Raw genomic sequence first — 24,566 nt, forward strand, 5'->3', positions numbered from 1 at the left:
AAGAGACTAAGTGACTTAAGTTTGAGACTAAGTGACTTATTTGAAACTTAAAGAATCTAAAGGACTAACATGATATTTTTGTCAAACTTAAAAGAACAAAAGAGATATTTAGCCTATTAAATACTAACGATCTATCAAACTAAGAGATTAAACTCAACTTAATTAATTTCATTAAATACAAATCTTAAAAAATTTGAATTCGATTCCTAAGTAAAACTCAAACTTTTTTTTGAAGGAAGTAAAACTCAAACTTTAAATTATTAAAATTCATTTCTCAAAAAATCGAAAGGTTAACCTAAAAGAATATACTCACAATTTTATTTGAAGAAAAAAGAATATACTAACAATTTGTGAAAGAAAATATAAAATAAAAAAGGTGTTTAGTCAAAAAAAATAAGTATGTTAATTTATTTAGCAAGGGTGGGTCCAGGCGGTCGAAAAACCCAGAGCCCAAAGGAAAGGAAAGACGCCATTGACGAAAATCATCTGAATCTGAGAAACACATACATACGCGTAATTCCTATCGGTGCGAAACGAAACGAAACAATCAAAGGATCATCATTTCCACATCACATAGGTACGCTCTCTCTCTCTCTCTCTCTCTGCATCCAAATCGAACGCATAATCCATTTTAGATGCTGTTTTTTCATCATAATTTAACGCATAACCAAGTTCCATTTCAATTTTCAAATTTTACGATCTATGACGAAGCTTTTTTGAAGCTTAAACTAGGGACAATGATTTTGCAAAAGCTACACTTTGTAGCTTCAACAATATCACATTGTCACCGTGATTTTGTCCAATTCACTCTAATACCAAACATGTACCAAGACTTTTACCTCACATTGCCACCATGATTACTTAGGCTCTGTTTGGATAAACAACTTAATTTCCAACTTACATCATGTACGCTTATGAATAAGTTATTTCCATTGCACTAAATAAAATAAAGTCAGATTCTTTCCGTAGAAGCTATAAACTTTTTTCGTAAGCTATCTTGGAGAACTTATGAAAATAAGCGTAAAGTTGCTTATGAAATTTGTTTGCATAAGTTCTCTCATAAGTGCTTATGCCACCAGATAAGCTCATATAAGCCAATCTAAACAAGGCCTTATTATGTAAACAATCATGTATAAGCTATTTTCATAATAAAAGAGAAAATACAGTAAAATTGTTTTTCTAGAAGTTATTATGGAGAGCTTATTGAAATAAGTTAGAAACAACTTGTGGATATGTCATAAACTGTTTTCATAACTTCTCCCGAACACTCTGACAATTGGTTATGTCATATAAGCCCAAATAAGGTGTTTACAATCAATCCTAACACAACCTTAATTTGCTAATGTAGGCTACTTATTGAGATGCTCGGTTTATTTTAATTATCTTTGGTGATATTCTTCCTTGGTTTTATTTTTCATGATATCAAGATTTATGTGCAAATCTAATATTTTTTTTTAATCTCCTTGTTGCTTGCAGAATACGGCTGTTTAAGTTTGTTTCAAAATTGTTCTCTTTTAGCATTGCAATGGAGGTGTAGAGAATATCTATCTATCCACAATTAGATGCTCAGAATTCAACAATGAAGCGTTACGTTTACATTGATGATGATGAAACATCTCATGAGTTTTACTGTGATAATCGGATATCAAATAGAAAATATACCGTATTGAACTTTCTTCCGAAAAATTTATGGGAACAGTTCAGGTAAACTCTCTGCTGATGCTGCTTAATATTCATTGCAAGTGTTCTTAAATAGTGGCGCTAATAGCATAGCAAATTTTGAAAGAAACGCTATTGTCCCACAATACGCTCTCTAGTACAAGATATTTTGAAATAGCAGATCGTGGAATTTGAACAAACCGCTATTTTCCGCGATCTGCAATTGACAACACTGCTTCAAGGGTCTCCAGCATGATCTCATTTCCTGTCATCTATGACATGATACTAAATAACTGAGGTTTCATTACAAGGAGGGAAAATTCATATTTTCGGATCCTCTGTTTGGACATGCATCATATAGTTTACACTATGGAAACATAATTTTAAACAGTGAAGTAAATGTAGGTTGAGAATAAAACATCAATGGAACTCATCTTAGATTCTAGTGATTCAGCCTTTTTTTTATATTGTCCAAGCCTCCTCAAGTGTTATGAATTATTCCATCCGTCCCAAATTATATGTTGTTTTGACTATTTCACACAAATTAAGAAAGGTAATTTTGTACCAAAAAAAAAGGTAACTAATTTGTTTGAGAAAGATAAACTATAAGTTATTTTACAAAACTATCCTTCATTAATGGTATGAGAAAAATAAATTAAAGAATTGAAAGAAGAGATTAATAAATAGTTAGGGGTATAATAGGAAAAGTAACATTTAATGCTTCATTGCTATAAAAATTTTCGGACAATTTTTTTTCCCAAAGCGACTTATAATTTGGGACGGAGAAGTATTACACACATTTTCCTTGAGGCAAAACATGCTTTTCTTTGGTGGGAAATTTGTGTCGAATTTCTAATGAAATATAAATATCTTTTAATCCATCTGATTTTCCCCCTCTTTTCAGCCGGTTCATGAATCAGTACTTTTTGCTGATAGCTTGCCTGCAGTTATGGCCTCTCATTACTCCAGTTAATCCTGCCAGTACATGGGGTCCACTTATCTTTATTTTTGCCGTCTCTGCATCAAAAGAGGCCTGGGATGATTACAATAGATATCTTTCAGACAAAAAGGCAAATGAGAAGGAAGTATGGGTTGTTAGGAAGGGCGTCAAGAAACTTGTAAGAATCATATTTTACTCTCTTAAATATATTTTGTGTTTCTTAGCTTAGGCCCAGGAAATATCTTTTAGTTGATAACAGAGCAACCCAGCAGTAAAACAAGTTAAAAAGGACTTAGCTTACAGTTTCCTGCAGTTGGTCATCATTTGAATAACTATCCTTCATTTTGTCTTTTAGTTTATAAAGCAGTACAATCTATTCATTTTTTTTTTTAAGATATTGTTACTCTTTCATTTCGGTATGATTTACTCTGACTTTAGTCAAAATCCTTTGCATAGGTTATCTGTTAGGTTTTTGAAATATAAGAAATTATTTATGGGTTTCCCCTGTATCAATGTTGTAGGTAGTAAGAGTTATGTGAGCTTCTCATTTTAAACGACAAATGTGGTCTGTTTTATGTAAATCTAAATTGTTTTTGTTGTTGTTTCATTGATGGTGTTGCAGATTCAAGCCCAGGATATTTATGTGGGTAATATAGTATGGCTACGTGAAAATGATGAAGTTCCTTGTGACCTTGTTTTGGTTGGCACATCTGATCCCCAAGGAGTTTGCTATGTAGAGGTAATTAAGTCATGAATCGTGCTAAAACTGGTCCTCTGCCTGTGTGTGGCATTGCAGCAACCACAGTTCCATTATTATCTCTTTTTCTTTTTTCCTCTTTTTGGGGAAACAACAACACAATTCATTACGTACATTTCAAGAACCTTATGATATGGCATTATGTTCAGACTTCTGCACTGGATGGTGAAACTGATCTTAAGACCCGGGTCATACCTCCTGCTTGCATGGGAATCGATGATGAATTATTACACAAAATCAAGGCAAGATTTTATCTATAGTGTAACTATAGTTTGTAGAATTGTTTGAAGTTTACTGTCAATTGGTAATTATGTAGGCAAGCTTATTACTTACTCTCGTTCTTTGTGTGTGTGTGCATGTGTCTAGGGTGTAATTGAGTGTCCCAGTCCAGATAAAGACGTCAGAAGATTTGATGCAAACATGCGATTGTACCCCCCATTTATTGATAACGATGTATGCCCTTTAACCATTAAAAATACAATTCTTCAGTCATGTTACTTGAGAAATACTGAGTGGGCATGTGGAGTTGCTATCTATACAGGCAAGTCCATGTATAACAACACATTTAACTCTTAGAGCCATATACTTAATCAGAAAGTTTGAATTTTATATCTGATATGTTAATTTGTTCAGGTAACGAAACCAAATTGGGCATGAGTAGGGGTATCGCAGAACCAAAGCTCACTGCTATGGATGCCATGATCGACAAATTGACTGGTGCTATATTCATATTCCAAATTGTTGTTGTTATGGTTCTTGGCATAGCGGGTAATGTTTGGAAGGACACAGAAGCAAGGAAAGTATGTCACGATTTGGAACTTCATTTCTTATGCACTTTATAATTGAGTCAAATCCTATGCCCGTTAGAAGTTAGTACGTTGTTTTTGTGGTCTTTTCATTGCTATATTAATCAAGTGATTGAGCTCAAGTGGTTAATGAGCTCCACACAAGGATGAATAATTCGGGAGAACCCGAATTCGATTCTTGGGTGTAACAATTCTTGACCAAGCTTTACTTACCTCCCGACTGAACTCCGGATTACTAGGGCTCTTTCCCTTTAGGAGCCAGAGGGTTAACACCAAAAAAAGAATATTGTCCTTTCATTTAGTTGTGATTCCATTGAGGGAGCTCGCATCCTTTGCAATTTTTATTTTTGTTTCTAGTAAGACTAGGTTGGTTTGTTTGTTTTTTGCTTCCTTTCTGTTTCATGTGGACTACTCCCTCTGTCTCAAATTAGGTGTCCCTTTTGAGTTTTACACGGTTATTAAGGAAATGGTTAGTAGTGTTGATTTTAATGGTAAAATGTGTTTCATTTACTAAAATACTCATATTAATTATAGTTTGTCAAGTAGTTAGATGATTAAAATGTATGATTGGGGAAAAGGATAATAAATGTTGCATTGGTATTATGAAAGGGACAAATAATACGAGACAAGGAAAATAGTAAATAGGACACCTAATTTGAGAAGGATGGAGTAATTACAAAATCGTAAATTGTACTCTAAATGAAGGTCTTTGGTTTATTTTAGGATATAACTCATAATCCTTTGCATCATTTTGCTATTGTATTCTTCAAGGATTTTTTCCGCATTTTACGTATGTTTAAACTTTTGCCATGTTTCAATGCCTTTTCTGTAATTATTTTCTTGAAGTTCCCATGTTTTGAAATGTTATGTTTTAGGTTGGACCCTAATGTTTGTTTGTTTGTTTTTGTTCAAGCAATGGTATGTTCTTTACCCTCATGAAGGCCCTTGGTATGAATTATTGGTAATCCCTTTGCGGTTCGAGCTTCTTTGTTCCATCATGATACCCATTTCAATTAAGGTGAGCCAGTGGTATATGTTTTGGAATTCCATTCCATTATATTATATATATAATTCTTCATGTTTTTTATTTATATTCTCATTTTAAAAATAACCATAATAAAAACTTGAGCGGTAGTGGTAATCTTTTGCAGGAAGAACATTGGTGACCGTATGTACTTAGTGAAAGGATGCCATTAAAACTAATTAATTATCTTGAACTGATAATTATAGTGCTAATGCCAGTTTTTAGTTAATTTTTGATTATTTTAAATGTGACTATATCTAAGATTGATACAGACAACTGTTCCATCTCTGGCAGGTATCTCTGGATTTAGTGAAGAGCATGTATGCAAAGTTTATTGACTGGGACCAGAAAATGATTGACTTAGAGACTAGCATTCCATCACATGCAACAAAGTGAGTGGTTGGTGTATCCTGATTACTAATTACTTTGATGAAATAGAACTTTAACACATTTGTTTATGAATCATGTTTGTCATATGTGACAGTACAGCGATAAGCGAGGACCTTGGACAAGTTGAGTACATTTTGACGGACAAAACAGGCACCCTGACTGAGAATAAAATGATATTTAGAAGATGTTGTATTAGTGGTATTTCCTATGGAAATGAGAATGGAGATGCATTGAAAGGTATGATTGGTTGGTGAAATTCTTTACTTGTGTTGTTGTCATGTAGTAACTTTATTAGAACCCTTTTCTTAACTGCACAGTTTGCTTAAATTGACGACAACTTCACATCCGGATACCAATTTTGTAGCTTGATATGTTGAAAATTTCCCTAATAAAAGAGTTGGTTTCTTGTGCTGAGCGTGCACTGTATCATATCTTAGGCACATTGACCTTGCAACCTTAATGATCTCAGAAATTCAATACAAATTGTGATGTTTGCATGTACAAGAAATAAGTCGTAATTTTGGTTCCTTCAACAACCAACCTAAAGGGTGCAGTTGCATTCTAAATAAATTGAAATTGAAAAAAATGCTTAAGCTTACACGGTTAAGCAGCAATGCACTTGACACTTATTTGGTTCTGGTATATAACATAATTGTTTTTCATGGAATTCCTCAAAACGTTAATTAGCTGAGCTTGCTCTCACACTTAAGGTATTCCGAAGGGCTCTAGCATTACCAGGTCCAAATGTTTCCTTAATTCACCGGTCTTATCTTAGTTTTCTTATTTAAGACCTGTATTTAACTGAAGTACAATATTGGGTTTCTCAACTAATAGGCGTTAGTATCCTCGGACATGATCAAGATGGAACACTAGTTTTTATAGAAATAAATCTCTGGTACATGAACTGAATGTAGTACGGTGAAGAGTATAATTAATATATTGTTCCTTTCTTCACCTTCCAATACTTATGCATGCACCCATTGATGTTTTTCTTTGATCACTGAATGTTGTATGATGATATTTGTTTTGGATTGCAAGTTTTCCTGCTTGATTAATTACATCCCGTGATATGCAGATGTAGAGCTTCTTAATGCTGTTTCCGGTGGTTCTTCTGATGTTGTACGATTTCTTACAGTTATGGCGATATGTAATACTGTCATACCTACACGGAGGTGATTCTGCTTTCATCCTTGCTAGGACCCAGATATGAAAACTGTTAAAAGTCAACATATTTCTTAATTAAGACATTTTTATTAAACCTTGAGAATAATGGTTTAAATTTATACTTGTTTCTTGTACTGTTGTACATAGTAAAACTGGAGATATCTTGTATAAGGCACAATCTCAGGATGAAGATGCTCTTGTTCAAGCTGCTGCTCAGTTGCATATGGTTTTTTTCAACAAGAGTGGAAACATACTTGGTACATTTTATTTGCTATTTGTTTTGGAAGCATGGCTAATTAGTTGGTTACATAGGCTCATATAATCATGTTCTTTAATATTTCAGAAGTCAAGTTCAACACTTCTATACTTCAGTATGAAGTCCTGGAAACCTTAGAGTTCACCTCTGATAGGAAACGAATGTCAGTAGTGTTGAAAGATTGCCAAAATGGGAAGATCCTTCTCCTGTCAAAAGGAGCAGATGAGGCTATTCTTCCATATGCTCGTGCTGGTTAGATTATTTGTTCTTTTACTTATTTGTATTTTAACACAATCAAATACTCTCTCCGTGCCAAATTTTATGACTTTTTGGCCATTTCTCACGTATTAAGAAATGTAATTAATTTTGTACGGGAAAGAGATATTATGAATTGTTTTACAAAATTGCCCTTAATAAATGGTATGGGAAAGATAAATTAAAGAATAGAAAGAAGAAATAGTAATAAATATTTAATGATATAATAGGAAAAGTAACATCAATGTTTCGTTGGTATTGTAAAGCGACATATAATTTGGGACAAATTTTTTTTTTCCAAAGCGATATATAATTTGGGACGGTGGGAGTAGTATTTACAGGGTCTTTCTTTCACAACTGTTTGCAAGTACCTTACCCTCCAACTTTGTTATATATTTAGATGAATTGGATGGCTTCAAAACTGACTTAACCGATCTCTAGGCTTGGATTCTGCCTCAAAATGGTGAATTTTTACAGTGCCCACTCTACAGGCTGACAAAAAATCTCGTGTTAAATGAAACCCAAAACTAAGTCTGTGATTTGGACTTCCAATCACGGGGTAACATACCAATGAATATATCCATGTCTGTGTTAGGAACCTAAGAATTGAATCGAAAGGAAATAAAGAAAGAACACTTTTATTGATAAAATAAGGAAGAATTGGAGAGAAAACTCTTCTCCAAGGGTTTTCCCCTCTACATTAGAGCCACTGCCCTATCACGAAATTACAAATCTCAATAATTCCTCTATCCTTCTATTCTCCTATTTATACATGCTACTCTATAATTAATCAATTAACTAACTCCTCTTTATCTCATATCCTAGCAAACTAACTCTACTTTATCTTATATCCTAACAAAGTAACTCCTTATCTCATATCCTTACAAAGTATCTCCTCGCTGTATTATACTAAGTCCTTATCCTTTATTCTATACCTTAACAGTTTGTCTATCTATCTATTCTGTACTACACATACGCTCGCGCGCACACACACACACTTTATGAATAACTATGCCCAACAACTGCAAACAGCACCATCAAAAGAAGTTGAAAAACAAATCTGGTGCAACCAATTAGAGTCAAATCATTACAACGTCATGAACATGAAACATTGCTTTGATCAGTTGGGATTTTCTCTGAACTTATTAGGTCAATTTGGCTGATAAAAGTTCCAAAACTCAACTGAAACAAATGACAAACTGCCCAGAATGTGATTACTCTAATGCCTGCATTTGTTGAACAGTTATTTAGTTGTATGATTGACACCATAACTTACTACAGGGCAGCAAACCCGGCATTTCATTGAAGCTACAGAGCAATATGCTCACTTGGGATTACGCACACTATGTTTGGCGTGGCGTGAGTTAAAGAAAGATGAATATCAAGATTGGTCTTTGATGTTTAAAGAAGCTAGTAGCACTTTGGTTGATAGAGAGGTAAAGGACACACTTGTTACTGATTTTATATAATGTACAAGAACTTGCCTTCTCAGTTTAATATGCTTCACAGTGGAGAGTAGCCGAGGTCTGCCAAAGAGTAGAACATGACTTGGAAATTCTTGGTGTTACAGCAATAGAGGATCGTTTACAGGTGAATATGCTGACAGCAATCTATTTTAGATAGTTCTTACCTAGTGAGAAAAGGCCTGACTGTCGTTGGTTGTTGTAATCTGATTTAATATAGTATTTTTAAAATCCTCCAATTTTACTGAACTTCTCTCTATTTTAGATAGTTAAAGGGATTAAAGGGAGAATAAGTTAAAAGGACTTCCCTTGTGTGTTTCTGTGATGAATGACCGACCATTCATTCTTTTTAATTTGATATCTTCCAGGATGGAGTTCCTGAAACAATAGAAACATTAAGGAAAGCTGGAATAAATTTTTGGATGCTAACAGGTGACAAGCAGAATACTGCAATACAAATTGCCCTGTCATGTAATTTTATTTCCCCAGGTAGTGCACATTTGTGATCATGCACATTATTGTAGTTTTATTCTGTGTCGTGTAAATAGTACCCTTATTGTGTTCTGTCTGTTCAAATAATTAAGCTACATAAAGAGCCTCAATATGATCCATGGTTGCCCTACCATTCTCTTTGTTCATGTAGAAACAGACGGACTTTTCTGTGTGTTTATGTGACAGATCTCTTCTTTATGTCATTTATTTGAGTAAAAGTGTACAAGTGGTAAATCTGTCCAATTCCTCAACCAAACTGATGGCAGGGGTGGAGCTAAATATTTTAATTGGGGTAGCCCAAGAGAATGAATTGCATATATGAAAGGATTAATTTAAAATTTGTTTTCAAAATCAAATTACATATAAATGAAGAAGTCTGTGATGTAAACAGACTTGCAGGGTGATATAGCCCCCCTCAAAGAACAATTGGTCTCTCTGTAACTGATATGGAACTTCACATAGTTCCTTTGCTTGATTACAAAAAGGCTCATAATAAATGTTTTCACAGCTTTTCTTTATTTTCACCCTACCCTTTTACACCTATTGGATGTGTGTTTTTCACTTCTTGTCGGTCATCCTTATTTGTTTGTTTATTATTCCGAGGGGTGATTTAATATTCAAAAAGCATTAAATTTTGAGACTTTTCTTATTTTTCCGTGTCCAAATCTGATTAAAAAATTGAGGTGTGAGTATTGGATTTTTTTTGAAGGATTTAGCATATGAAACATGCGGGATATGCTGTACTGAGCATCATAAAACAGTTTTTTGTATCTGTGTGAATTAAACTCAAGTGTCCAACTCATAGCGAGGAAAAGCATACATCTATACCCTTCATTCAAACTATATCTAACAACACTTGGATAATTGGAAATACATAAAAGCTTAATAATAGAAAATATCTAGAAAACCTTATTTGTGTTGAAAATGTCTAAAATCCTATCACAAATTGAAGTTTCTGGTCACAGCTAGGACTATCAACATAGATCAGCACAATAGGTTCAACTTTACTTTACCTAACTTCTGTGCCTGTAGTCCCATTTTTGAAGAGATTGGATATGTGAGGATGTTCACAATTTGCTTTAATTTTTATTGTTCAATTAGTGTTATCCATCCTTCTTTAGAAGGTTTTTAATTTATGATGGTAATACTTAAGAACCTTTTTCAATTTCATCCCTTCTCAATTCATAGAACCAAAGGGACAGCTTCTACTAATTGATGGAAAAACAGAGGATGAGGTTTGCCGAAGTTTAGAGAGAGTGCTTCGTACAATGCGGATAACTACCTCAGAACCCAAGGTATGCTTACTGACTATCAACTTAAATCCAATAATTGGGAAGCTTCGCTTTTTTGATATTCCTTTTCTGATTTTTAATTTGTTGGCATCTTTTGGACTCTGGAGGATATCATTATTATTTTCTTGTGGTGCTTTTTGTCTTACTTTTATTTCCCTCATAATAAAATCTAGTGACAAGCTGCTTGTATTTATCGTATGCATACTGGATTTTTGGACTAGTATATTAAACAAGTATATTATGGATCAAGATAAAGGTTTTGAAGTTAATATTTTCATTGTTTTGCTACGTCAAACAGGACGTGGCTTTTGTTGTTGATGGATGGGCTCTTGAGATTGCACTTAAGCATTACCGTAAAGCTTTTACTGAGCTGGCAGTATTGTCAAGGACTGCTATATGCTGCCGTGTGACGCCATCGCAAAAAGCACAGGTGTTTTTTTTACTACAGTATTTGTGTATGAAATTATGTTGCCTTGTCTTGTTTTAAGAAGTTATGTTTTACATTCATTTTCTTGGTTTCTCTTCTCCTTTTTATATTCTTCGAAAAAAACTTACCAGAAGACGAAGGACAAGATAAGACCAAATATCTTTTGCTTTACTCTTAGTGGAACATAATACTACTGTTGTATTTTTTCTGCTAATTTATCAGAAAATTATGGCAATGTTGTGACTTGTATACCACTACTTGCTGCAGCTTGTACAGATCTTAAAATCATGTGACTATAGAACATTGGCAATTGGTGATGGAGGGAATGATGTAAGGATGATACAACAAGCAGATATTGGTGTGGGCATCAGTGGCAGAGAAGGATTGCAGGCAGCAAGAGCAGCTGATTACAGCATCGGAAGTAAGACTTTGTATAACTTTCTCCTTTGAGACGATGATCTGTATTCTAGTTTTTAAAGAGTTTTCCACATATCTTTTTCTTTTCTCCTGTTTAAAATTTATATTACGTTCTTCTTAGCAACCATAGTTTGATTCAACACTCTTTTGAAGGTTTATATTTTATTTTGTGGTTGGAAATACGAGGCAGATTGGTGGTTTCTCGTTCTTGTTTTATCTGCATGACTACATGATTTCACTTATGATTCTTTTGTTAATATGCAGAGTTTAGATTCCTAAAGAGATTAATTCTGGTCCATGGCCGGTATTCGTACAACCGCACAGCATTTCTTTCGCAGTATTCATTCTATAAGTCCTTATTGATATGCTTCATCCAAATCTTGTGAGTTTTCTACCAACAACGGTCTTCGTTTTTCTTTTCTTCTTCAAGCACGAAACTGTTTTGAACATAGATGCCTATAGAAAAACATTCTGAATGTTATTTCAGTTGTGTTAACAGTACAATCACTAATGTCAAAAAATCTAACAATACATATTTACAACAATGCCCTTGCAAGTAATGTGGGGTAAATGTTTGCGAAGCACACAGAAACCCCCACAATTGGCCCAGAAAAAAAGGAAACATTGACAGTGTGTTATTTTTCTTTTCACTTTATTCTTTAGTGGTTATTGTTAATGATTATGATGTTGCAATGCAAGAGGACACTTCAATTTCTTTCTATTCTCAAATTTTTAAGGTTCTGACAAGTTATTCCATTTCAGTTTTTCATTTATTTCAGGTGTGTCTGGAACCAGCCTCTTCAATTCGGTTAGCTTGATGGCTTATAATGTTTTCTATACTAGTGTTCCTGTTCTAGTCAGTGTGCTTGACAAAGATCTTAGTGAGGAAACTGTGCTCCAGCATCCTCAAATTTTATTCTACTGCCAAGCGGGAAGGTTTGCCATTTTTGCTGTTATTATCCCTGGCTTTTTTAAATGCTACCAAGCCTTCTCATTTTTCACAGAATTTCCAGTTCAGTACGACTCAAGTTTTTAAAAAAAAAACATTGATAGCTTAATTTTTATGACTAAACAATTAAAAATTATTACAGCTGAAGATCCTTTTTAACAAACCAACATGTAAAAATTTTATTTAACTTACACTGAATAACAACTTCATTGATGAACATCAAACTAACTTTCAATATTGCAACAGGCTTCTAAATCCTAGTACATTTGCTGGATGGTTTGGGCGATCCCTCTTTCACGTAAGTGTTGTTCATGAGCATATTTATATTTTGATGGTCACCAATATTTATAAATTACTGAATTGTAGGAAGCTTATCATCTTGAGCTGTAATGTGTTCCATGAAAAATAGAAAAAAATTCTGCTCTAAATCTATTATTTAATTACATGAGCATATTTATATTTTGATGGTAACGAATATTTATAAATTACTGAATTGTAGGAAGCTTATCATCTTGAGCTGTAACGTGTTCCATGAAAAATAGAAAAAAAATTCTGCTCTAAATCTATTATTTAATTACAGAAACATTTTATGCCTTATAGGTCCTAATTGTTATTGATTGTCATTTGCAGGCAATAGTTGTATTTATAATAAGCATACATTCATACGCCTATGATAAGAGTGAAATGGAGGAGGTTTCAATGGTTGCACTCTCTGGTTGTATATGGTTGCAGGCTTTTGTAATAACAATGGAGACCAAGTAAGCTTTAATATAAGTAAAGCTTCTCACAATACAATGTCACTTTGATTTTTCAACTTTAGATGCTTTTCTGTTCTTAATGAATTAAAAGAACTAGCTTGGTTTTTTACATTTCCCTCCCCTCCCCTGACCTCCCTCTATTTTTAAAAATTACACTCTGCTTGCTTGAGAGATGAATATGCATCACAGTTTAGCCCATCTTAATACAAGATATTTTCATCATTGTAATTCTCAGCATCATGTGTAACTTAGTTTTGAACTCATACTATTGACTTTGGGACTTCGAAAAATAAAATACAGAATTTGGGTGAACGTCTAATACTGATAGTAAGGGTATTTATATCTTAATTTCATCCTTTTAAGTCCTAAAATCAATAACAGGAAATTCAAAATAGCCATTGGTAACACTACTAGTTGTAGAGAAAAGAAAAATAACCCAAGAGGCTAATTCATATCTGCTACCATACACTAAGATATTTGTTTATATTTAAATAGATTAAAGGAAATACTTTTTATCTTTCAAGTGAGAGGAGTGTAGTTTTTTAAAATTTCAGAGTAGTGTAATTTTAAAAATTAGAGGGGAGAGGTAGCGTAATTCAAGCATCTCAAGATAGGGAAGTATAATTTTCTTTTGCTTGGTTGCATATGTAGTTTAATTGGCAAGGGAACTGGGAAAAGATCATATAGTTTTAAAGTACTTGTTAGTTGCTTCAATCTGCTGGAAAAATTTATATTGTTTGATTGTCTGACCTACGTTTGATGCCTGCAGTTCCTTTACAATATTGCAACATCTTGCAATATGGGGTAACTTGGCTGGCTTTTATGTCATCAACTGGATCTTTAGTGCTCTTCCTTCGTCAGGGATGTATACAATTATGTTCCGGTTGTGTCGACAACCATCATATTGGATAACAATTTTTGTAAGTACCTTAGTTCATCTGTTGCCATCCATGGAATGATCTTCACTCTCATTTTAACTGCCCTCTCTTCCCTTTCTCCCTTCATAAAGGATGCATACAATGATTTTGTTGTTTTTCTATTTCCTTTATTTTATGTAAACAAAAGCAAATAGTGACATTTTTGTTATTATCAGTAAAAATATAACTACTGAAAATGCAAATAACAAACATAATCCCCATTATTTCTCCTTTCCTTTGTTAATTCATGAGATTTCACAATAAATCTTGTACCAAAATCTTATACTTAATACCATATTCATCAGAGTTCCTTTTTTTTGAAAAAGAAATTAAATATTGTTCTTTTTCCTTTATGAATAAATTAACATAGACCATGGACCTAGTGAGAAGCCAAGTTCATGCACATTTCTTTTTGGCTAAGCATTTTATTTATTCATTGCATTGATTATGTTTTGATGGGAACTATACTTCCATACAGCTCATGACTGCAGCCGGGATGGGTCCAATTTTAGCCATCAAGTACTTTAGATATACATATAAGTCGAGCAAAATCAATTTACTTCAGCAGGCTGAACGCCTAGGGGGACCAATTTTGTCTCTTGCCACAATTGAACCTCAGCTCAGATCTATGGAGAAAGATGTTTCTACCTTGTCAATAGCACAGCCCAAAAACAGAAATCCTGTATTTGAACCTCTACTATCAGATTCTCCTAATTCCACGAGAAGATCGTTTGGAGCAGGAACACCATTTGAATTTTTTCAGCCACAGTCAAGATTATCACTGTCTAACAACTACACAAGAAATAGCAAGGACCAGTAAAATCAAAAAGCAGTTGGAAGAGCACCATATGCTGCAGCTTAATTTGTATATCTTTTTTTGATAGAAACTAACAAAGTACATTGTCTCCTTCAACAAAAAAAAAAAAAAAACAATGTACATTGTCAGTTCCTTGTATACTGATATTTATTTTTGTAAATTGTCTCCTCTAAAGTGTCATTATATAATTGCTGACATAATGTTAAAAAGGAAAGAAATGCTTACAAATCTATAAATTATTATCTGTTTCAGGCTCCAATTAATAGGTAAAACTTTTCCTTTTCTATCTGTGGAAACTTGGAAAGGGTAACAATTTAAATTTCAAAAACAATGATTTTGTCCAATAAGAGAATTCAAGAACAGTGAAAACGCCATAGGCAACCCATGAAATGCAAAATATGCTGTCAATATATTCTAAAGGAGGATGTGGGACATGGTTGTGCTGAGATGTCAACATAACAATCTGCAAATGCAGAGTTAATTTACTGACCATTTGAATCGCTGCCATGGAAAAGAACCTAATCCACAAGGACTATGTTCTCTTCAGCTGCACATAGCATGAAATATCCACATGTCATGGCAAGAATTGAAAGTGCTGTCGGTAGTTGTGTAAGCATTCTGCATGCATGCATATGCATAAATTAGCCATCACCAAAATTTCACTCACAGGTGCCAGCAGTACACCTCACTCACGGGCAAAGAATGTCACAAGCATGAGTACCTATGGGTTCAATGTCCCACATTAGTTATTATTGATTTATTAATAGTTGAAAAATGTTAACTAGTTAAGAAACCAAATATATATTTTTTTTCTTGAAACTTGTTTAGTCGATCTCTTAAAAATGTATAAGATACTATTTTCAATATATATATATTTTTTATTTTTTTAACAAATGTCTTGGGTTACTAGTTAGGAGTAAGGATCATTTTCATTTGGGATAACTTTTTTCTGTAACTCACTAGTTAGCATGATCATTTTAGTAACATTAGTCTTTTGGTAGATGAAAATAACTGACAATAAAGGCAAGGGCAGATAGGGGACCTCAGACTTAAACACTCCAGCCGACTGTTTTTGCATTGAGTTGTTTCCCCATTGCACACTACTCCAAAGATAACCCTATAATTTACTCCCCTACTGCCCTAGTTGTCTAGCTGTCCTTTTAAGGAAGGATATTAAGTTACCAACAGTTCAACACGCATCAGTTCAATCATAGACCTATGCATTTAGGATTTGCAAGCACAAGATATTCGCTGATAGAATTCATAAGTGGGATTATTGTTGGACCCTTTTGGCCTAAAATAAATGCATGCTTTTCACCCCACTCATCATTTCTGACTTCGGTCTCCCTGAGGATATCATAAATATTTACTCATCTTTTTGTACATTTTATCTTGAGTATCAGACAAAATGTTAGATTAGAGAAGTGTCTAATGTGATCTAAATGTCGTGATCCGTGTTAATTTGATCAAAACAAACAATAACAAATACAGTATATGTTGAGTTTTGAGGTATTGATGTTTTTTCTTCTTCTTTCAAATTGACGACATCAATTCGGCAACTACCTCAATTCTGAGAACAAATTATACTATGTTAAAGTTTCGAATGACTTTCAAACATAGTCCAATGTGATCATGTGTGAAACTTCACTAAAAACCACCGAGGGACCATGAGGGACCACCACATGCACAGGCCGATATGGACCTCTCTAACACCATCAAACGAACTGCTAGCCTAGACTGTCTTTAAAGTACAAGAAAGAACGATAACAACAAACTTGAAAATATTCTTCAACAAATTTTACTTCTTTTATTTTTCAATTGTGTGAATTAGACTTGAATTGAATGAGTTACGGTTTTTTTTTTTTTTTGAATGGTGAATACTTTGAGTGTATTAGTGGGTTAAATTATACTTGCTTGCCTCCCCTCTGGACTCATCATTACTCAAAAATGGTCTAAAGCTTCACCGATGTTTGACATCGGTTTCTAAAGTAAAAAATAAAATAAAAACTCAACGTCATTTTAATTAATTGTAAAGTTTTTTTTTTTGTGAAGAATTAATTGTAAAGTTTGAGAGAGTGAGTTACTCGATGTCAATTTGACAAAAAGAGAAAAATAAGTAGGCATGCTTTCAAAATTCAACTCATTTATGGCCTTTTTGTTGAAATCGACACCATCAAACAAATATCTCAATTGTAAAAACAAAGATAATGATAAACTTCTATTTTTAAAAGACAACATTGTTGATAATATTTTGTACAATTTTTATATGCCGACCTACCTTAAACCATTTATCAAGATAATCCACCATATAACGTGTCTATCCATAATCTATTAGACCAATCTCTTCAAAAAGATAAACCCTCTTTTCCCCCTTTACCCGGTTGAAAATATGAGTGGACAACATAGATATACTATACTCTTAAATTTACAAATTATTTTCTATGAAATATAGTATGTTATTATAGATATTATTACAGATACTATGTCTATTAAATTATATATTAATGTATATAAGTATATAATATATAACCTATGTCGATTTACATTCAGCAAAATGATCAGATCCTATCTTAAATTCGAAATAAATCATGTGATCACGACTAACTTATCATCCCTAAGGTTTTTCTTGTTAAAATATTATTACAGCTGGTGAAATGAAATCACTTTGTGAACATATATATATATATATATATATATATATATATATATATATATATATATACACATATATATACATTCGACCGAATATACATTATACTTTGAAGTTTCAACCGATACAGACAGGTTTCTTTTTTTCTTTTTCTTTTTTGACGAAATCGTAGATTAGCTAGAATGGAGTTGTTCACCAAAAATATTATGCAACAATTATACTATTTTGTGTTCGCTATTTTCATAATTCTTAAATGACCCATACAATTAAAAAATCAATATTTTTGTCTCTTCAATGCGTAGCAAATGAACAAATATTACTGCCTTTGTCCATATATAGTTTATGTAATCAATTTCGTCCCTATACGTAATACCTTGTTGCTTTAAATGTTCGTTTTTTTTAGACGTATTAGAATGCAGAAATTATTTAATAGATTAATGTTTCCATTTCGTGTAATTCTTTTTTCAATTAAAAATTGATCCTGTTGGAACTATGATGATTTGTCTCAGGGTTGAAATTTGTTGCATAGAGAGAGGAGTTTGTCATTCTTCCACCGCGGTCCGCTGTGGGTTCTTTTTCATTGGAAGGGGATTGTGTACTTGCACGTGCTCTGACTTTCAAGTGAATGAAAGATTAAGGGGAGTGAAACAATTATATGGGCAAAGAGTGAGGTATCTCTGACCCTATGCTAGCTATGCTTTGTATTTCTAGGGAATATGTAAAATTTTGGTTGTCAAGTCTTCACCTAAACAGATGTCATCGGGGAAACTTGTAATAATTTGGCGAGGAATTCAACATTGGATTTGGACTGGACAGTCCAGATTGATAGGTTCGGACCTCTATCCAGTGGGATTTAAGACGTATCAATAACATGGACTCACTCTTCATCAGGTCTCGGTTGGACTTGGATCGAATACAGATTAAGACTTGCTTAGTCTAAAACAAAATTAAAGTCAGTTGATTTAATCTTTGTTCATACAATATTAAATTTAAATAAAGATTTATGACGTTTAGTTGAAAAAATAATAGATGTGAGACCTTTATATCAAGTAAAAGTTTTATATTCGGGAGGCTTAAAACGATTACTTTGCTAGCCTTACTGTTAAGTCGATCCTCAAATAAACCTCACTCTTAAGTAAGTCTTCATCGCCAATCATTATGATTATTGCCTTAAAAATTTTTAAAATTACTCTCAAAATAAAACTTATCAAGTGATTTTTGAATTTGTATTGTGTAAAGCAATCCTAAAAATAATTTTATGAACATTTTAACAAACAAATATACAAAAGTAAAAGCAAACTAAGCTCACAGAATTTATCCTTTCTTTGATCTAGTATACAAGTGAATATAAATGTTTCCGTTTGTTAGAAGCATATCTATAAGAATGGACGAGCTTAAGCTTAATCTAGAAATGTTTATATTTTAAGTGTGAGTAAAGTGTCTTAGGTTAAATAAAATAATAATATTATGTAACATATAAATAAGAGATCTTATCTTATTTTATATATCTAACGTCTTAGAATTAAGGTCTTAGAATTAAGTCAAAATACGATAAGATATGACCTGTAACTCATTTATGTGATTGTTCTTAACTTAATATTACCAATATATCTAGACCTCATGAGTCATAGCCCAACAATTTTATCGCATGCTTATCCAGCAAATTATGGAGTTATGAATGAGAATTTGTAGGATAACTAATTCAATCAATATACAACTAAGTCAAGGAAGAGAAACGGATAAAAAACGAAAAGACAAAGCAAAAGAAATGCAATGTATCAAAGTACATTGCATGGACACCTCTTTGTGTATTCTATACATAATAAATAAAAAATATACAATATTCTATATATCGTGATCTAGAATTTTCATGTCACCCAAAACCAAAAGGGCACGGATATTGTTGAATTGAGAGCTTGTAATCGAATTACACATAGCCAAAACATTAGGCCCCAATGAATTAACAAACTGCCACATACCCTCTTTTGCATGTTACTCTCAAATGCTACCTAGCCACATACCCCCCTTACCATCCCTTATTCCCATCCTTGTCACCATTTTATTTTCTCTTTCTCAACTCACACTCTTCTTCCTCCTATATAATAACCCTCTCTTCCCTTCTTTCCATTCACAACATCTCGACACATTACACTCTCTCTTAACATTTCATTTCCACACCCCCGTGTCATTTTTCATACTCTTATTGTTTGCACCCCCATTTCACAATGACTACTATTTGTGCTGAACAACACCAACAACACAAGTTTCATTCTTCCTACCAACCTCTCTCTCCCAAAAAATCCCTTAGAGACATCGACATCCCTCCAAGAAAGCTCCTCACCCGCCGCAACACCACCGCCGCCGTCGACATCTTCTCCGACGACACCATCCTTCAAAAGTTCCTCCCACACAATGACTCTGACTCAGACTCTGATGATCCTTACTCATCAGATCATTTCCGAATGTATGAATTCAAAGTCCGCCGGTGCACTCGTAGCCGGAGCCATGACTGGACTGACTGTCCATTCGCTCACCCCGGTGAAAAAGCTCGCCGCCGTGATCCACGGCGGTTTCATTACTCAGGGACAGTTTGCCCTGAGTATCGCCGCGGTGGCTGTAACCGTGGCGATACTTGTGAATTTGCTCATGGTGTTTTTGAATGCTGGCTTCATCCTGCTAGATACAGAACTGAAGCATGCAAAGATGGTAAAAACTGTAAGAGAAAAGTTTGTTTCTTTGCACACACTCCTCGTCAATTAAGAATCCTTCCTGTTACATCATCATCTTCAAATGAACATTTTTCATGCAACAAGAAAAATAACAAGCTTTTGAATAACCATGTTGCTTCAAAATCAAACAATTGTTGTTTGTTTTGTCACTGTGGCGCTAATGGTAATGGTAATGGTAATGGTGCTAATAATTCTCCAACTTCAACACTTTTTGGTATGTCTCATTTTTCTTCGCCTCCGGCATCACCACCTATGTCTCCGATGAAGCCACGTAACGGTGTTCCATCGCTCTCACGCTATGGTTCTTCGATTAATAGTAACAATCTTCGTTATAGAGACATGCTTATTGATCTTTTGGGTTCTTTTGAAGGGATGAATTTCAATGACGGTTCATCTTCTTCTTCTTCACCAGTTTCTACTGCTAAAGCACTTCAGATACAAAACATGGGTTATCTTGAATCTCTTGATGTTCCTGAGGAACAGAATCAGCAACAGTTTATTGTTTCACCTTCTTCTTCTTTTGATCATCAACAACATTTCAATATTCTTTCACAATCTATTCATCAGAATTTGACACCAAGTTTCAATGATGTTGACAATAACATCATTAACAACAATATGAACATGTTTTTGGGAAACAGCGACAATATTAATAAGGTTGTTGGTGGTGGTGACGTTAATGGTCTGTCTTGTCCTGCCCCTGATCTCGGATGGGTGAATGAATTGCTGATGTAGAAGAGTGTTGAATTTTGAAGATGGTGCCAAAATGGTGATTATGAGATTTTCAGTGGAGTGAAGTGTAAATATTGAAGGATTAAGCTATATCACATATTTATCCCTGCAATCGTCAAGAAGAAAAATAAGCATATTTATTTAATCCTGCAGGTTTATGTAATTGTTTTATTTTATGTTAATTTTTGTTGTATTGTTTTCAAATTAGTCAATAATTTGCTTTCTGAATTTGTACTTTGTATTATGTAACTTATGCATTTGGATTTCATTTTGATTTTATGTATTAAAGGGAATATTTTGATGAGTGGTGATAGGCATACCACCATAGGTGGCATCCACCCCTACACACCCACACAAAATTTTGACATTTGGCAACTGGACCCTACACAAATACACTCAGCTTTCTTTCTCTCTTTTTCTTTCTTCCTTCACCCTCTCTTCTCACACAAATACACTTTAGCTCTTCCTTCACCTTCTACCTCTTCCTTCATTCTCATAAGGCATCTGATTGAACTGAGGGAAAGTGGAAAACACACACAAACAAAACCAAATCGCGTTTCTTTTCTTCTCTACTCTCAGAAACAAAGCAACGATTAACTTCTCTTCTCACAAACAAATCACAACCTCTTAACAAACAAATTGCAAGCTTATGTTCTCCTCTTCTCACAACAAACAAACAAACCTCTCCTTCTTCCACTCTCAGCAGCATCATTTTCTCTCTTCCACTCCTTCAAATCTAGTGTATCTCTCGGTTCTCACTCTAAGTCTAAGCCAAGGTAAGTGAAATAGTCAATTGATTCTCTACTTTTTCATTCATTATACAATTGCTTTTTTAGGGTTTTAGAATTGTGAATTGAGAATTGAGTTTTTTTTAGGGTTTGAATTGGAGATTTTCTGTTGTTCTGCAATGATAGATTTGAGACTATGATAGATTTGATTTAATATATGTTTTGGTTCAAAGTAAATAATTGAGAATTGGTATGCTTTCGGTTTGGGCAAGGACTGCTAAGGTACTCCAGGTTGGTTTTTTGGGACAGTTTTTTGGTATTGATTGGCGGCCTGTGAGTTTTTGGCTGTTAGGCGCGGCTGTGACAAATTTTGTGGGATACTGTTGTGATTTTTTGTTGTTTTAACCTCCCCTGTATCTTTGTAATTGGCTTAAGTGTTTTGAATTTTGCTGGCAGTAGGGAGGCTTTGCGCCTATTCTTTTGTTCCTTATGGTTGTGCTTTCTTTGTAGCTTCTCTTGTGCTAGGCCTTATTGAATATGCTGTTTCAAAAATTGATTATTGTTACTACTTGTTTATGATAATTGATTATTGTACAATGATGTTTATAGGATGAAGAAATTCTTTCCTGTGTTGTCCAGAGACAAAGCTAGTTCTTCGACTAGTCAAGCATCGAACACGGATATTGCTCCCAACTCGACCAATGAGGGTATTATTTTTAGTATAATTTGTATTATAGCTTCTTTAAAAAATTTGCCACACTAATATGAAATGTCTAGATCCGCCCCTGATTCTCGTCCCCACCTTTCTCTCTTCTTCACCCTTTTTCTCCTTTCCCCCTCACTGAACACCACCACCGGCCACACCCAAAGCTCACCACCACCGCCGGTCCACTTCTTTTCCGGCCACCACTCACGGGAATCATTTTGAAGTTCTTGGATGTGCAGAAAATGGAACAACTCCGAGAGATATCAGGTTTATTGATTTTCAACAATATACATCTTGAAATCCTAAACATCTTATTAGTTGCTCAATTCTTTGTTTTGTATTTGTTTTGCAGGAATTAGATCCAACATTTTCAGGAACACGTGAGTATAGATTATTGGCGGTAGGTTACTAATGTTGAATTTCATTATCAATTTGTTTTGGACCAAGAGAATTGGATCAAAATGTGTAGATTTTTTAGTTGTTGCTTGCAATATCATAATCTTGTATTTAATTCTGGTATTTATTTGAACATTAGGATTATTTTGTTCACATTTTACATGTATGTTTTGCATATGAACTGACATTTTCTTTTTTGGGTGGATAGGATGTTGCTGCCGCAGTTGATGAAGAAGATGTTGGAAAGTTTACTGATGTTGTCAAGGACTTCGATAGCATGACCCCTCTGGTAAGCTTCTAAAAATGTAAATTTAGAATCAACATTTCGTATATAGTTTATATCTAACAGAAAAGTTCTCAAGTGTAGTTTTTGTCCACTTTTTCTTGACAAGTTTATGTCCACATTTTATTGTAACAGAATAGACATAACCTTGTGTAAACATTTGTATGTTCTGTTACTTGGTCAATATGCTTTAGTCGTTTGATTTCAAGTAGTCTTGTTTGGAGTGTTAAAATAATGGCCAATAAAAAGTCGCCAAAATTAGCAAGGTTTGACCCATGTTAGCACAGTTATGCTTAAAAGAGCATTTGTTGTCTTCTGTCCTATTAAACCTTTCAACTTCATGGTCAAAAGAGAAGGCTCTAATGTGAGAGTTCACTTTAGAGGAGCCAGATTTGAAGTTCTGGTGTTATTCTCATATCTCAGCTGGTGTTTTTAGTTGGATCGGTTGTAGGTCTATTGTAGGCAGTCTTTGTAGTCGTAAGATCTTGATTTCATGCCATGAACTCGTGACTTTCTAGTTACACTACAGCAACCCCAACTATTGGACCATGGGGCTCCTCTGTTTGCTCTTCAATAGGTGAAAGAAAATCAAGGAAACATACAATTTGTTTCTTCTATTGGTGTTACAATTTTTGTGTAACTTACAAATGTTGTATGACTAGATAGTCCTGGGTTCAAGCAGTCAAATCAGTTTCTTGCAATGTAAATGCTTGGTAAGATTGCCTACAATAAACTCACAATGGACCAACCCTTCCATGGACTTAAATATGGCAGTAGCTTCAATGGACCAGTTTTCCCTTTTTTCTTTTATTATCAGTATTACATTGTGCTTTGAATTTGGATGATAAACAATTTTGTTATCCTTTTGGTGTTTTTAAGAGTGTTCTTGGTATCCACATGATGAAGATCATCAAATGTATCAGATGATGAAGATCACCAAGCATCAACCGTGTTCACTCGAATAAAAGACAAGTCAAGAAATCGTGTCAAGAGCGGGGTTCTTGGAACACCGTAGGTGAAGAGTGATACGAGGAAGAATAAAAATAGTGTAGTGGCGTAATCAAAATTTAATGTAAATTTTTTTATGCTCTTTTAAGCTTGTAATGTACTATTCCTTCTTTTACTAACTTTCTTGAACAATACTATAGTATGGTACTCACTAAGCTTGTAATGTACTATTCCTTCTAATCGCACTATGTATGGTTTTATGGTTCTTAAGATAGATATTGACAGAGTATGAATATGAATATGTTTTGTGTGACCACATATTTTAAGGTGCGTGACCACTATTTTTTCAGAAATTAGAACTTGTCCGTCTTTAGGTGTGATAAACTCGCAGATTGTAAAATAAGTTATTTATTGTTGGAATTGCTTTTAGTGCAGTGATCAAATTTAGATTGTGTGTTTGATTCGCCTAAAACAAGATTATTTATACCTGGTAAATATAAACTAGCCAAATATATGGTATGTGTGACCACATTTTTTAATATGCGTGACCACTATTTTTTCAGAAATTAGAATTTGTCCGTCTTTAGGCGTGATAAACTTGCCGATTGTAA

The 24,566-nt window shown here is 33.9% G+C and overlaps 1 protein-coding gene and 1 pseudogene across 7 annotated transcripts; both read left to right on the forward strand.

Annotated features, from left to right (window-relative positions):
• The first annotated feature begins 484 nt into the window (after positions 1-484).
• On the forward strand, positions 485-15,042 carry LOC146950545 (phospholipid-transporting ATPase 2). Its single transcript, XM_085746462.1, has 25 exons — positions 485-577; positions 1,477-1,704; positions 2,564-2,777; positions 3,222-3,338; positions 3,506-3,598; positions 3,723-3,897; positions 3,990-4,156; positions 5,076-5,180; positions 5,481-5,578; positions 5,671-5,813; positions 6,652-6,748; positions 6,888-6,997; positions 7,084-7,248; positions 8,533-8,687; positions 8,761-8,841; positions 9,083-9,203; positions 10,395-10,501; positions 10,797-10,928; positions 11,193-11,346; positions 11,607-11,724; positions 12,105-12,278; positions 12,538-12,589; positions 12,922-13,049; positions 13,819-13,969; positions 14,445-15,042. Exons 2-25 carry the CDS (start codon positions 1,580-1,582, stop codon positions 14,784-14,786), a joined length of 3,324 nt encoding a protein of 1,107 aa, XP_085602588.1. The 5' UTR covers positions 485-577; positions 1,477-1,579; the 3' UTR covers positions 14,787-15,042.
• Positions 15,043-19,563: 4,521 nt separating this feature from the next.
• On the forward strand, positions 19,564-24,273 carry LOC146950546 (zinc finger CCCH domain-containing protein 2 pseudogene; annotated as a pseudogene). Of its 6 annotated transcripts, none has more exons than XR_015027582.1 (5): positions 19,564-21,670; positions 22,232-22,595; positions 22,681-22,728; positions 22,933-23,013; positions 23,887-24,273. The product of XR_015027582.1 is annotated as a zinc finger CCCH domain-containing protein 2 pseudogene, transcript variant X1 (transcript). The 6 variants fall into 6 exon arrangements; XR_015027583.1 differs by having other exon boundaries at positions 23,914-24,273; XR_015027584.1 differs by having other exon boundaries at positions 23,931-24,273.
• Positions 24,274-24,566: the final 293 nt, after the last annotated feature.

This window comes from Medicago sativa, chromosome 2 (assembly GCF_051527215.1).
Source record: "Medicago sativa cultivar Bolivia chromosome 2, Bolivia_mono, whole genome shotgun sequence".
In the NCBI taxonomy this organism is placed as follows: domain Eukaryota; kingdom Viridiplantae; phylum Streptophyta; class Magnoliopsida; order Fabales; family Fabaceae; genus Medicago; species Medicago sativa.

Coding starts and splice junctions, on each gene's coding strand:
- LOC146950545 (XM_085746462.1), top strand. CDS start 1,580: ATGAAGCGTTACGTTTACATTGATGATGATGAAACATCTCATGAGTTT. Junction 6,749..6,887: donor ACTGTCATACCTACACGGAG/GTGATTCTGCTT, acceptor TGTTGTACATAG/TAAAACTGGAGATATCTTGT. Junction 12,590..12,921: donor TTGGGCGATCCCTCTTTCAC/GTAAGTGTTGTT, acceptor TGTCATTTGCAG/GCAATAGTTGTATTTATAAT.